The sequence below is a fragment of the Rhinopithecus bieti genome, unplaced genomic scaffold (assembly GCF_001698545.2).
Source record: "Rhinopithecus bieti isolate Rb0 unplaced genomic scaffold, ASM169854v2 scaffold_58095, whole genome shotgun sequence".
NCBI classification, from domain to species: Eukaryota; Metazoa; Chordata; class Mammalia; order Primates; family Cercopithecidae; genus Rhinopithecus; species Rhinopithecus bieti.
In genome coordinates, this window is record NW_016823660.1 from 1110310 (window position 1) to 1125724 (window position 15415).

At 42.3% G+C, this 15415-nt stretch overlaps 1 protein-coding gene across 1 annotated transcript in view; it reads right to left on the minus strand.

The window, feature by feature from the left end:
- Window positions 1–11240: 11240 nt before the first annotated feature.
- The window catches only part of BAMBI (BMP and activin membrane bound inhibitor), a 5797-nt gene continuing 1622 nt past the window's right edge, over window positions 11241–15415 (minus strand). Inside the window, exons 2-3 of the mRNA XM_017861702.1 lie at window positions 12637–12924; window positions 11241–12195 (exon numbers count right to left, since the gene is read on the minus strand). Coding sequence (XP_017717191.1) covers window positions 11777–12195; window positions 12637–12924 — 707 coding nt within the window. The 3' untranslated portion in view covers window positions 11241–11776. The remainder of the gene's footprint in view (window positions 12196–12636; window positions 12925–15415) is intronic.

Sequence of the window (15415 nt, forward strand, 5' to 3'; positions counted from 1 at the left end):
AACACCCAGCTAATTTCTATACTTTTTACTAGAGACAGGATTTCACCATGTTGGCCAGGCTGGTCTCGAACTCCTGACCTCAGGTGATCCACCTGCCTCAGCCTCCCAAAGTGCTAGGATTACAGGCATGAGCCACCATGCCCGGCTAGTCCGGCAAGTTTCTTACAAGCCCAGATTCTCATGAAAACAGACCTCACTCGGTTTATGAATTACAAGCATGCTCTAGAAAAACAACAACAACAACAAATTTAAGACAAGATCTCGCTCTGTTGCTCAGGAGGGAGAGCAGTGGCACCATCATATCTCACTGCAGCCTCCATCTCTCAGGTCCAAGCAATCCTCCTACCTCAGCCTCCTGAGCAACTGTGACCACAGGCATGCACCACCATGCCTAGCTAATTTTTAATTTTTTTTTTGTATAGATGGGGTTTCACCATGTTGCCTAGGCTGGTCTCCAACTCCTGGGCTCAAGCAATCCCCTTGCCTCAGCCTCCCAAAGTGCTGGGATTACAGGCGTGAGCCACCACTCCCGGCCTGGGACAAAATTTTAATTTGCCTCTTTCCTCCCTGTGAGACAAACTTTGCCAGCCCTTCACCTGGACCCCCAAGCAGAAAGACAGTGGCAATGCCAGGAGCGCATACCACCTGTGCTCCAGGCACAGCTGTCACTTGGAACCGTGACTTGGCCCCATCAGCAGAGCAAACAAGCACACTCAACAGCTGTGTATTCATTAATAGGATGTGCAAAAACAGGTATCTGTTGTAACATGGAGCAGATAGCATGTCCTTCCTGAAGAGTGTTAAACTGTTCTGTGCTGATACCGCACGTCGTAACTGTTCCTAATACGTAACATTTTCCTGCAAGGGATATGGTAGTTTCAATATGTTTAAATAAAAATTAAGTACTTTCCTACTGTCTTCAGCAAAATATAATTGTGGAAAGTTGAAGTGAATTCAAGACACTCACATTCACAAATGAAAAAGCTTAAACATCACTGGATCTTTTTTTTTTTTTTTGAGACAGAATCTCGCTCTGTCGCCCAGGCTACAGTGCAGTGGCATTATCTCGGCTCACTGCAACCTCCACCTCTCCAGTTCAAGCGATTCTCCAGCCTCAGCCTCCCAAGTAGCTGGGATTACAGGCACGTGTCACCACGCCTAGCTAATCTTTTTGTTGTGCTTAGTAGAGACGGGGTTTCACCATGTTGGCCAGGCTGGTCTCGAACTCCTGACCTCAGGTGATCCACCCACCTCGGCCTCCCAAAAATGCTGAGATGACAGGTGAGCCACTGCGCCCGGCCTGGATCTTTGGGTCTACCTGAAGTCCAGCTCTTCCATTTGTAGAGTCAGCGTGGTGACCTCTATCATCTGTGTGTGTTTCCTAGGCATTGTGAGGGCTCGTGAAGGAATGACACTTAATAGGAATGGCTAACTTTCATAGTGTTTTTAGGAACTGTGCTAAATCTTTATTTGTATTATATCATTTAATCCTCACAACAACCCAAAACACTAATAAAGCCCAGGGTGGTAGCACAAACCTGCAGTTCCAGCTACTTGGGAGGCTGTGGTGGGAGGATCAATTGAGCCGGGAGTTCGAGGCTGTAGTGAGCCATGATTGCACTAGTGCACTCCAGCCTGGGCAACAGAGCAAGACTCTTTCTCTAAAAATAAATAAATAAAAACTTTAAAAAATAAAGTGCTGATAATATTATTACCTTCATTATGTAAGTGAGGAAGTTGAGAGGTTAATTAGCCCAAGATCACACCACTAGTAACAGGCTAAGTCTGAACTTGAACCCAGGTCTCTCAGAGGCCGGAACCATGCATATCCATAGCAGCTTGTTTTAGTTCATTCTCACACTGCTATAAAGAACTACTTGAGACTGGGGATTTATGAAGAAAAGAGGTTTAATTGACTCAGTTCCACAGGCTTAAAAGGAAGCATGGCTTGGAGGCCTCAGGAAACTTATGTAAAATCAAGGCAGACAGTGAAGGGGAAGCAAGCACTTTCTTCTCATGGTGGCGAGAGAGAGAGAGAGAGAGAGACAGAGAGAGAGAAAGAGAGAGAGACAGAGACAGAGAGAAAGAGAGAGAGAGAGAGACAGAGACAGAGACAGAGGGAGGGAGAGAGGGAGGGAGAGGGAGAGAGGGGGTGGAGAGAGAGGGGATGGAGAGGGGAGAGAGGGGAAGAGGGAAAGAGAGAGGGAGGGGGAGGAAGGGAGAGAGGGAGGGAGAGAGAGGTGCCACACACTTTTAGATAGGGAATGGGAGGGAGGAGGAGGTAGGGAGAGGGAGAGAGAGGGAGGGAGAGAGAGGGAGAGGTGCCACACACTTTTAAATAACCAGATCTCGTGAGAACTCACTCACTATCATGAGAACAGCAAGGGGGAAATCCACCCCCATGATACAATCACCTTCTACCAGGTCCCTCGCTGACAGGTGGGGATTACAATTTGGCATGAGAAATGGGTGGGGACATAGAGCCAAACCATATCACAGCTATGAAGGCTTATAAAAACATCAGGATGTGGGCTAGGTGTGGTAGCACACACCTATAATCCCAGCACATTGGGAGGCCAAGGTGGAAGGATCACTTGAGCCCAGGAATTTGAGATCAACCTGGGCAACATAGTGAGACTCCCCATCTCTACAAAAAATTGTTTAAAATTAGCTGAGTGTGGTGGTGCACACCTGTAGTCCCAGCTACTCATAAGAGTGAGGTGTGAGGATGGCTTCAGCCTAGAAGGTTGAGGCTGCAGTGAGCCAAGATCGCATCACTGCACTCCAGCCTGGGCAATAGAGGGAGATCCTGTCTCAAAAAGAAAAAAATAAGAAAGAAATTAGGATAAGCACTTTCAGAAAAAGCTTCAGAAAAAAGGGCAGGTTCTTCTTTAGGCCAGGTGCAAAGGTGTGACTTTCCAGAAGAAACGGGAAGACCAAAAAAAATGATCAATGTATTTTTCTCCAGATGAGGTATTTGTGTATGAATATTCTGAAGAAAGGGTTTTCTTTTTCCCCTGTCACATGCTCAGGACTAGCCAGCAGAGCCCTAGAGGAACTGCAGGACGTGGTGAGTGGCTTCGCAATCGGTCACCACTGTCTGTGTCAGTCCAGGGAACCAGCAGAGCTCTTCTGCTTCTGAAGCCTACTTGAGTTAATGAAAATCCTGGCGACCCTGTTGAACCCAATTCATTGCTGAGAGCCATGAAAAATAGCTCCATAAATCTGCCTCTGAAGAAAAGGTCAGACTTCCCAGGTTGGGATAAACAAATTGAGATTTCAAAGCAACCTGTTAGTTACTCATGCCAATTTGCATACAAATGCCAACAAACAACCTCCCATTGTTAAAGGAGATGGTGAAGGATGTTCGGGTTTTATTGTCCAACTATGGTGATTGTCACAACCCAGTCCCTTGAAAGAACTACCTCACAACCTGCTTCACAATCAAGTGTCAGGACAGGGAAATGACCCTTGACATTTACCAAGCCCAGATGGACAGACGATCCTGATCACCCCCGCAGGCCGCCTCCTAAACCAGCCGCACCTTCTTGCTCTGTCCAGGCTGTGAAATTGGTGACCAGATGCCTCCACTTCAAGTGTGATAAATGCTACACCAGGTTTAGCAGAGAGAATGAGATTTCTGACTTCCAGCCAAAACGTTTGCATTTTAAAATGTCCACAACAGTGTTGCTTTTAAAGAGGGAGATTTTCTCTTTCCCACATTTATTCAATTTTTAGTAAGCACCACTGGAGAGGGATGAAGAGAGCTTGATTAGTAGGTACCAATAGATAGTTTGATAAAAAAAAAAAATAAGATTTAGTGTTTGACAGATCAGTGGGGTGACTATAGTTTACAGTAATCTATTATATATTTCAAAATAACTAGAAGAGAATAATTCAGATGTTTCTAGTATACAACAAAGACAAATATTTAAAGTGATAGATACCCAATTATACTGCTTTGATCTGTATAAATTATATGAATGTATTATCACATATGCTCCCCAAAATATGTACATCTATTGTGTATCAATTTTTTAAAATCTACAACGTTAAAAAAAAAAGCAGGAAGCAGGTTGATACCGGTTTGAGCCAGGACTCAGAAAATATAAAGATATGTATAATATTTTTAAATAAATAAATAAATGGAACACAGGAAACTAGAAAAAATACTGTAAAAGGATTTTGAAGTCAAGAATGACCTTCCCTTCCCTCCCGCTCCTGCCACCCCTGCCCAACATATACATTCTTTTTTCAAAATTTATCTTTGCACTTTGGGAGGCTATGGAGGGAGGTTCACTTGAGGCCAGGAGTTTGAGACCAGGGCGGACATCAGAGTGAGAGCCTCATCTCTACAAAAAATTGTTTTAATTAGCTGCGCATGGTGGTGCACAGCTGTACTCCCAGTTGCTCAGGAAGCTGAGGCGGGAGGATTGCTGGAGCCCAGGAGTTTGAGACCAACCTGGAGACTCCACTTCTACCAAAAAAATGACAAAAGGCCAGGCGTAGTGGCATATGCCTATAGTCCCAGCTACTTGGAGGCTGAAGGAGGAGGATCACTGAGTCCAGGAGTTCAAGGCTACAGTGAGCTATGATCCCACCAGTGCACTACAGCCTGACCTACAGGCTGGGCTTACGAAAATAAGTAATTTTTGTAAAAGAACACTGTATAATAATGTGATAAAATAAATATAGGCCGGATGTGGTGGTTCATGCCTGTAATCTCAGCGCTTTGAGAGGCCGAGGCGGGTGGATCACCTGAGATCAGGAGTTCGGGACCAGCCTGACCAACATGGAGAAACCCTGTCTCTACTAACAATATAAAATTAGCCGGGCGTGGTGGCACATGCCTGTCATCCCAGCTCCTCGGGAGTTTGAGGCAGGATAATCGCTCAAACCTGGGAGGCGGAGGTTGCGGTGAGCCGAGATCGTGCCATTGCATTCCAGCCTGGGCAACAAGAGTGAAACTCTGTCTCAAAAAAAAAAAAAAGAAACATATAAAAGCCTAAATTATGAAACCGCAATGGATTCACAAGAGCTATTTGGATTTTGAAGTTAAAGGTAAACTCTTCATGAAGATGCTAAGTGTTTGTGAAGGGAAGGGAATCCATAACTTGGTGTGTCCTTGAATGAAAGACACAGAGAGCTATTTTTTGCTTTTATTACAGCCTCTGGGCAGAGGTTCATTTCCATGAGAAGAAAAGAGAATTTGCCAGAGTTGCCCTGGTGTAGCAGGGCCTATCAAGCCACTGAGGATGAAATACTAAATCAGGTAGCGCATTCCAGGTTCTCAACCTTTTTGAGCAACAAAACTCTCAGTGGCTTGTTCTTAACTCCTTGGAGAGACAATGGTGAAAACTTGGGCTTATCTTTAAACACTAAAATGAAAGTACAACTCTTAGTTCAAAAGAGAATAGTGATAAAATTCTGGGTGAGAATTAGTGTCCTTAAATAAGCTTAGAGCCTGCACCAAATATAAAAGGTAGACTCAGATATTTGACCTTAGCAATGTTTCGTTAATGTTTAGGCCCGTGCCGGGTGCGGTGGCTCAAGCCTGTAATCCCAGCACTTTGGGAGGCCGAGACGGGCGGATCACGAGGTCAGGAGATCGAGACCATCCTGACTAATACGGTGAAACCCCGTCTCTACTAAAAAATACAAAAAACTAGCCAGGCGAGGTGGTGGGCGCCTGTAGTCCCAACTACTCGGGAGGCTGAGGCAGGAGAATGGCGTAAACCCGGGAGTCGGAGCTTGCGGTGAGGTGAGATCTGGCCCCTGCCCCCCAGCCCGGGCGGCAAGGCGCGGCCCCCGCTCAAAAAAAAAAAAAAAAAAAAAAAATGTTCAGGCCCATTGGAATTTTTTCTCAACTTCCTTCACTAGCAATTTGTTTTCATTTAGGCTTTCCGTACAAAAATTATAAATCTGTAAAACAAGCAGTTAGGATAGAGAAATAAAAGAGAAAGACAACATTTATTTACTAAAAACCAGAAACAGGTGCCTGAAAACAAAAGGCCTTAATCTGTCCTTCATCTAATTCTCTCCTTTGGATTTTAGGTATGTCCAAAGGTTATTGATCACGGCTCCTTCCCACGGGTAGTTCACAGTTTCATCCCTAAACTTAGGTGAGAAATGCCCTCATTTGCCAAGGCAACCGTGAATTAAAGCTATGGTATCAAAACCACATCCACTAAATTTAGGGGGAAAAAAACACTCTGCCGTGAACTTGTAACACTTAAAAAGTAAGAAACTTGCTTTGAGAAGTGTGGTGTTTTTCCACTGTCCTCATCAGCTCCCTAGGGAAATTCCAAGGGGAAGAAAGCAGGGATAAAGAGCTTTTTGTATTTCTCTTGGTTTTAACTGCTAAAACAATTTTGTTCCATTAGGTTTGTAATGCGAGATCTTTCAGAGTGAATTGACACAACAGCCTCTGAGTTTATTAATTCATCACAACTAACTTAGTCTTCACGTGTCTAAAAACAAATTGCTGACTTCTCGCAAGTTCCAAACTACTTATGCAACGCCTTGAAAACTGTTAAATGTAAAATTATTCCAGGATTACGAAGTCTATTCAATTAACATGGCATACAAACACACACGCGCATACACACACACACACACACACACACACACACAGCATGCATAGTTTTCAGCTGATCTTTCCTGAGTTCTATTCAGACTTAGTCCAACATCAATCTAATCTGCAAGATACCGGGAGCTAAACACCATTTGAAATTGCCCGGGAGAGGTCAGCTGGCCATTAGCTCCTAGATAGAAGGAATGTCCTAAAAGTCTTGAGGAATGACAAATGCCTTGAGATACTATCTCACTGCTTACCCAAGGTATCTCCCCAGATTGCTTATCAATGCCTTTCCTGTTACCCTTTTCATATTCAAAGAATGGGAAAAGTTTGCAGAAGTTTGGCTGGTAGACCTTCCCTAGCAATAAATACTTTGAAACTCTAAACAAGCACATCCCTTGGAAAATTGCTGCCTTGCTGGAAGGAGTAAACCCCAACTGGTTCATCTCAGCTCTGCCACCTTCTTGATTCTATCCTCAAATTCCTGGAATGGCAGACAAATGAATTACACCACCACGCTGCAAAACGATGCAATGTTAGCAGATTGACAAGGACATGTCCCGAGTGTAAACCGTACTCCAAATAAAGAGTGCCAAAATTTGAGAGTTGAATTTTGTCATTCTATGGGATCTCTAACTCCCCAAAAAAAAAGCAATAATCTGCTTTTTTAAGGTAGCAGATAGTCATATTGACAGAATGAATTGGGTAGAGGGAAGGGGAGTCCGTTGGTATCTGGAGCAGTCAATTTTTCTGTTATAAATGTTGGTATCTGGAGCATTTAATTTTTTTATTATAACTGTGACCCACAGAGTAACTAAATTAATTTCATCCAGGGTAATTAAATGATTTTTAACTAGCTCCTCCAGTTCCAAATTCACAAAGTTCTAAAAACTAGTTCTGGAAGTATTTGTATTTTGTTGGGAGCACCTGTGGGGTAGGTTGTAATAGATTGTGGCATTGAGAATCAATTATTGAGAATGTACCAATTTCGACATAAGCCACGCAAACAATATGGACACATTATCTGCTACCTATCAAATCGATTGATTTTCTCAATGGATTGACCATTCAGAGCAGCTGAAACTCCAAGGGAACTTCATTCTATCAACCAGCCTAGAAGTTGAAGTAAGTTTATATGATTAAAACATTCTCATCAGTAGCCATCTGTATTATTCCAGAAGGAAACAATTACAAATGAACCTATTTAATAGACATGAGAGGCCAAAAATAATACACTGAAAATGAATATTTAAAATGCTAAATCCTGTCTGCAGCTGACTGGCAGGTCTGCAAGTCTCAAGTATGCAAAGATCTTAAATATTAAAAAGTAATTTTAATGTACAATACAAATAATGGGCACAAGTTCTCAGATTTTAAGGAATATTATGTGGGGGCAGTTAATACAAGACTGTTGTGTATATTAATGAAAATAGCTACAATGTCTCTTCACGATAATCCTACAAGGTTTTACTATGGGCCCCATTCCACAGGCAACAAAACTGAATATTCAAAGAGCTGACATAATTTGCCCAAGTTCCCACAGCTGTGGAGGTTTAAAGACATTTGGGCTGAGAGGCAGAGAAGAGGACCAATTAGAGGTTGTAAGGGAATAAAAAGCTATCCTGGCCCCAAAAAAGCCAGTTCCCGAGTCATGATACTAGATGCCACTGCTTTCAAGCTTTTAGCCTATAATCAACCCATATTGAAACCAGATTTATGAGCCCTTCAGAGGAAAGCTTTGTGATTTTCTAAAGCAGACATGTTTGGTATTTTATAAGGTCAAACCCCCAATGGTGTAGTGTTTCTAATAAAATCAGTTCAGCAGAAATTAGAGACACACCAGTCCATTTCTAGGAAGCCTCTAAGCCATTCAAAATAAAAGGAAAAAAAAATAACATAAAAGACACAACCATGCACAGATCAATTTTTTCAATAGTGGTAGAATGTAAGGAGTTGTCGATACAAAATCATGTTGGCAAATTTGGTCCCACGTCTCTAGTTTGGGCAAATTTCCACTCAGAAAGGAAGATTCGTTTTGGGGGGAGTTCTATGACAATATTAAGCAAGGGTTGTTCCTGGTTAGCCTGGCCTTGTGACACCTCAAAGTGACAGTAAACATCTCGAAGACGGAAAAACAAACCAGTCACCACCACCATTTCTGACATCACTGAATCAGGTAGACTCTGGACCTTATCTTAGTCCTTATCTCTGGCTCCCGGCAACTTCCACACTCTCACAGGGAAGCAAAAGTGAAATCTGTAGGTAGTTTTTAGTTACATCCAAAGTTGAGGTGCTGGCAATATTTTCATAAGAAGGCGGATCTGACTTTATGTGCGGGCCTGACTTTAAGATTGGCAGTGAGGACATGTGTAAAAACTAAATGAGGATCAAAACGGAGAGGATTTTTTTTAGGAAACGGGGCAGGGCTGGCCGATTATGTGGCTAAAAGCTGAGCCCCAGAAACCTCTGAGAGGCCATGGGCACAGTGCCACCTCCCCACAGTACAGGGAGCTGCAAACGGCCTCGTGAATATACAATGGGAAGAACAAAGGCACAAGACCAAGTGGAGAGGCTGTGCATGCATCGTTCATGAAGTTTGTGGTAACATCAGCCCAGACACAGGCCTCTCTGGGAGGAAGGGGCTCACTGATTTCAAAGTGTTTCAAAGCACATGACTTTAAATCCTTCATTGGTTTATCTCCTAAAGAATTGCGGAGTTCCTAGTTAACCTGTACTTACAAGAAATGAGGTGAACAGACCCTCATCAGGGCAAGCAGAGAAAAGAAATTTCGACTACACATAACAGATACAAAAACGGGCCACTTGAAGAATTGCAGAGCTTGCATAATGGCATAGGTGAAATGAGAAAGTACAAGGAGCAAGAAGTCCTTTAATCTCCAAACTACAAACTACTATAATGTGATCAAGAGCCAGAGTGGGGCTGGGCAGAGTGGCTCACACCTTAATCCCAGCACTTTAGGAGGCTGAGGCAGGAGGATCACTTGAGGTCAGGAGTTTGAGACCAGCCTGGCCAACATGGTGAAAACCCTGTCTCTACTAAAAATACAAAAATTAGCTGGGCATGGTGGTGGGTGCCTATAATCCCAGCTACTTCAGAGGCTGAGGCAGGAGAACTGCTGGAACATTGTAGGGGGGAGGGGCGGTGGAGGAGGGGCACGGTGGGTGTGGGGAAAGGGGTGGAGGTTGTCGTGATATGGATGGCGCCACCAGACTCCAGAGCCTGGGGTGACAGTGGAGGACTCAAAAAAAAAAAAAAAAAAAAAACAAGAGGCAGAGGTGGAGGTGAGGGTGGAAAATTTCACCAACGAACAACTTTGATCAATTCTCTTGACAGGTTTGAAGGGTTGGGTCAACAATTCTTCGGGTTCCTCAAAAACTGACATACATAAAGCTTAAAACAGTCTTTTTATAAAACATCAAGGCATGCATGCAAGAGCTGTTCATCTTAAAAGGGGACAGTATGAATGTTTTATTAAAATGTTTATTCACATCCTAGTTTTGTAGGGCAGGTGGTCAAATTAAATATTAATAAAAGAAACCCCATTTACTTCAAATATGCAGGCTGTAGGTTGTTTCTTTTTTTTTTTTTTTTTTTTTTTTTTTGAGACAGAGTCTAGCACTGTTGCCCAGACTGGAGTGCAGTAGCACAATCTCAGCTCACCACAACCTCCACCTCCCAGGTTCAAGCAATTCTCCTGCCTAAGCCTCCTGAGTAGCTGGGACTACAGATGCACGCCACCATGCCCAGCTAATTTTTGTATTTTTAGTAGAAACGGGGTTTCACTATATTGGCCAGGCTGGTCTCTAACTCCTTACCTTGTGATCCACCTGCCTCGGCCTCCCAAAGTGCTAGGATTACAGGTGTGAGCCACCACAACTGGCCTACATGTTAACTTTTAAGCAAAAATTTCAAATATACAAAGGAATTGAGAAGATACTCTCCATGGCATATTATTCTCACATTTAAAATAAGAAAGATCCACTGGGGGCAGGGGAAGTACACAAGTCATACGTTTAAATTCAGGCTGGGCAATGTTACCAGGACCGAAAGTCTCATAGGAGGAAACGTTTCCTAGCTGTGTTACTGGCAAAAGCCAATGTTCTATTTGGTTACCTAAAGGATCATTTGGGAGGAGGAAACCTAGTAGCAGTTATTTAAATTAACTGGTATATCATGTTCACTACAGAAAACCTTTCTAAGGAGGAAGTTAAAAAAAAAAAAAGCATCACACTGTTGAAGCGCAAGGTTTAAAATTAAGAGTGTTGTACAGTAGGGTTCGGCTAACTGGGGAGCCAAAATACTAAATTTGGCTTAGGACAAAATAAACTGGCCAATTAATCAACAGTAAAAGGAGACAGTGACTAACTTGAACAAAAAAAAGTTTTGTTTAGTTGGGTTTTTTTTCTTTTTTGGGTGGAGGTAGACACACTGGAAAAGGTATTCCAGAACACCTGGATCAAAATGACCTTTGCTAAGTCAACTCTAGAAATTCATCAATCATATCTGACCTGGTACAAACAAATTTCAGATCTCCTTCTTAGATGAAAGCAGACTTATCCTATAACCAGAAATGTGGGTAAGACACTAAAGGATGGTCAGTATACATTTAGAAACTCCACACTGTAAGATTACACAGGCACGTGGAAGAATAAGCAAGATCTTGGTCTTGTTTAAAAAAAGAAAAGAGAAAAAAAAAACATCAAGCCACATCCTGGAGTTGAGAACAAGTGAGGAACAGCAAATGGCCATTAGTATAATTAACATGTACTGTCTCACGCTTCCCAGTTAAATTTATGGAAGACACTATTAACTTTCAGACAATATATATATATTTCTTTTAAATCTTTACAATAAATCAAGATGTAGAAGCTTACATAGGGCACATTTTTGTTTATTTAGGTACTCAATTCCATCTCCCTCGGATGCAAATAACCCTGGTGACAGTGTGTACAAAGTCTTCTCTTTGCTTTCTATAATTTTAAAGCAAATAACACATTTGACTGTATTTAAGTCTGTGCAAATAATCCTTCAGAAGAAATATCCAAGATTCTGTTTGCAGAGGTCATTTTGTCTCTCAAAGATGATTAAATGAGTTTGTTTTCAGATAAAGTGCTCCTGTCCAGCAGAACTCAAAAGGCCTTCAAGCGTTCAAGAAGTGTAGTTCAGATAAGACTGGGTCATACGAATTCCAGCTTCCCGTGCCCACTGTACATGCCCCAGTGAACGAGCGAGAGGATCTTATCATTGCTGAGGTCTGCTTGTCTCATTTTATCACAGGTCAGACAGCAGTTCTCGTGCCCACTGACCGGCACCATGCATTCCAAGTCTAACTTTGCAACCTGCCCCTTCTTGGAATGGTGTCCGTGAAAGCTGTAGTGCAAACGGGAGAGCATCTGTTGCCGCTGATCCTGCAGCCTCTTGTTTTCACTTCTAAGCATCCTCAGGGCCAACATAACAAGCAACACTAAAATCAGCCCTCCAGCAATGGGCACAGCAATGACTGCGGCCCGGAACCACAACTCTTTGGAAGAAGTCAGCTCCTGCACCTTGGTGATAAGGTTTCTGCTACCATCATGCTGATACCTGTTTCCTTGTCCTAAAGGAGTACAAAGAAAATGATCAAACTCCATGTTAACTCCTCCTAGGGATATTCATAATCATCAATTCATTTTATCCAGGAATTCCATTAAAAAGAAGCTTACAATTAAATCAACGATATTTAGAAAATACTGCAAAACTATCTAAAGAAGCTTACAAACGCATTTGTTTACAGACTGTCATTACTGAGATGTAATGGCCTTTTAATGTCTTCAAAATGTTGAAAAAACAGGCAAAACCTATTATGTAGACAGACATCTAATGCTCAAGCAGACATAAAAGCCACTCAATCAAGATGCATCTTTGTATCCAGCCAGGCTTCTCCCTCTGGTGTCTCTAATTACATTAACAACAAAATCAATAGCAGACACACGAAGTCGTGGCTGTCACAAGTCTCTAGATCAGGCAGGGATTCTGGTTAGAAACGGCTTCTACCTACCTGAGGCCTCACCCTTGGGAGGAGAGAGAACATCGTGCAGCCCTCTGTAATTGCACATGTCTTCATGACAGCATTCCAATGTGGGCATGGTGGTGCCAGAGTGGTTTCGGGCCTGTTTGGCTTGGCAGATGTCTGCCGTGCTTGCAAGAGAGTCCAGGCAGCCATGGGTGAGTGGGGAATTTGAGTTCTGAGGATCAAGAAGTCTAGAGAAGCAGGCGCTGAGCTCAGATTTACACATATAACCAGTGGCTACACAGTGGGCAGCATCACAGTAGCATCGAATTTCACCTGAAAACAATGAGAAATCACGTCAAACTCTGCTCTAGAAACCAGATAAAGCAACTATTTAGGCAGCTGCTAAATCCCATATTCAAAGGCACGAACTTTTACATCATCCAAGCTCAGGGCTCCAGTCCATGGAGCCTGGAGAAGCCCTTCCCTGCAGCCAGTAGGTAAGTTTCAATCCAGTTAAATGTAATTTTGGCAATGTAGTAATCCCAATAGCAGGTTTCTGAGGAGTTTAGAGAGTCATTTTAAAAAACTTGCTTTTGAAGGAAATAGTAATGAGTATAATTTCTCCTACCATAATGTAAATCACGTTATTTATGCATTTTAATCCTACATGACCATACAACATAAAATGCTAGGCTTTTTGATTTTGTCAGTATAAATATTTGATCGGAACTACTGAATTGTTTACTATCCCATAGGACTGTGCCAAGAGTTAAGAGCTTTAGCTAACACCTTATAAAGTTATTAACTAGAAACACAACAATCTAGAAATTGCCCAGGTCAGGAGGTTTTAAAACTATGAAACTAGGCAGCTATTTGCAACCTCTCTAGAAAAGGCAAACTTTTTGCCTATAAAGATCTTTTCATGCAGAGGAGCTTTTAGTCAGTATATTGTAAAACAGGAACTAGGCAGTTTACAATTAGTGGTTTGCTTGCCAAAGTCAATTTCTTTCAGCCCAAATGGAAAGTCATAAAAGGTGGGGTGAGTATAAAACTGCAAGGCTAACTTCTCCTCCTCTTCCTCACAAGTTTTACATGTAATTTGACATGTGATCTACAAGGGGAAACATTGAAACTGAAAATCCTCTGCTGGTTGAATGAAAAATCCTTAAGGAAACCTCAAATTTTCTACAGGAAGTGATTAAAAGTTTCCTTTATAAAAACTTATTTTGTGAGTTGCATGGCTCGGTTCACATTTTGTCACAGGGCAAGACTGGAGGCTTTAATATCAGTTTCTAGTTGAAATAATCTGGGTCTTAAAGTTATCACTAATACGATATCCACCTAGTGGACCCTGGTGACTGTCACATGCCACAGCAAGTAAACTGAACTAATGCACAAGCCTCTTCCAGTTTCCCGTCTGAAGATCCGAAACCTCCACTCTGAAATTAAACGCCAGGATCTGCTGTTTTACAAACCTCTTCCCACCCTTCCCTTTCTTCTTCCCCCTCTCTCTGAATGCCGAGTAAGGTGTCTCATTTAATTATCTGTCCAAATTCCAGACCACGGTATGGCGGTAAGGTATGCTCTGCTTTCACCAGACACTGCCAATGCTTCCGTTCTAAGAAAAACCAGCCCACTAAACACAGATCTTTAGCAACCCCTAACAGTCCAAAGCTGGGGTTCTCGCTCCTAAATCTGCACTCCCCATCCTGCGGTTGGGCCCAAGTTTCTTCTCTGCTTCAAGTAAGAACCTCGCTTTGCAGAATCACTTCTCTGCTCTTTCTCCTCCTCGCTCCAAGCTCACTTTATTTTCCACATAAAGCTCACCAGTCTTCTGGGGTGATGACTACATATTCCTAGTTTGACAAATTCCATATACAGATTTAAAGTATAAATAAAACAGATTAAAAGCCCATTTTGACCCTATTAGTTTCAGACCTTCTACAGAAAAGGAAGACTGAATACAAGTAAAATGCTGCTTAAATGTTTGAGAGCCTATTTAAAATACTGTATTTTCAATGACCTAAAAACAGCCTAATAAAATTTTGACAGGTAACTGGGAAAGTTCTAACTACTTTTTTTTTAATTAGAGCCACATTTTAAGCAAGCAGAATGGACTTTTGTACCACTGTATTAAAACTATATTTCTGTCGTTCATAAAGTTTCTTCCCGTGGCATGCAAAAGGCCAGAAAGGGGACTGGTATTTTGAAACCGTGGAACAATGCCCTTCTGTTTCTGCCCCCTTCTCGTTACTGTATGTAGTGATTAAACAAAAATGTCTGCTTTAGTCAAGATGGCTACAGGAGAGACTGCTGGCTTCTTTTAAAGCTTTTGAAGTCCGCAGCCGTCAGAAATCTCTGATCCCCTAATTATATCATTATCAGGCACATAGTTTCGGTATCTGTGACTTCATGTCAGCCTCAGTCCCTCCCTTTTCTGCCCGCCTTTGATAGGGCCAGGAGGCTCCCCTCTGCAAGCTACAAGGGCTGTTATTTAGGGTTAATTACACCCTTCCTTCCAAAATAAATAAATACTGTAGCACATCATCCTTGCTGGGCTAGCTTATGCTTTAACCTCATGCCTGCTACATAGCAATTAGAGAGAAGTAGGGGGGTGCAAAAGGCTAAACAGTGCTTCCTACTTAAAAAAAAAAAAAATTATCTGTTCACAGAACAGTATGTAGATTTCATAGCAGGGAGGTGAGGGGAACCTTGAAATTCAGAGGAAGTTCGGATTATTTCTATCTAAAAGGTGAAAGCCTGCAGAGGAAAGAAGGAACTGACCCGCTGCCTTTGCCTTTTTTTTTTTTTTTTTTTTTTTTTT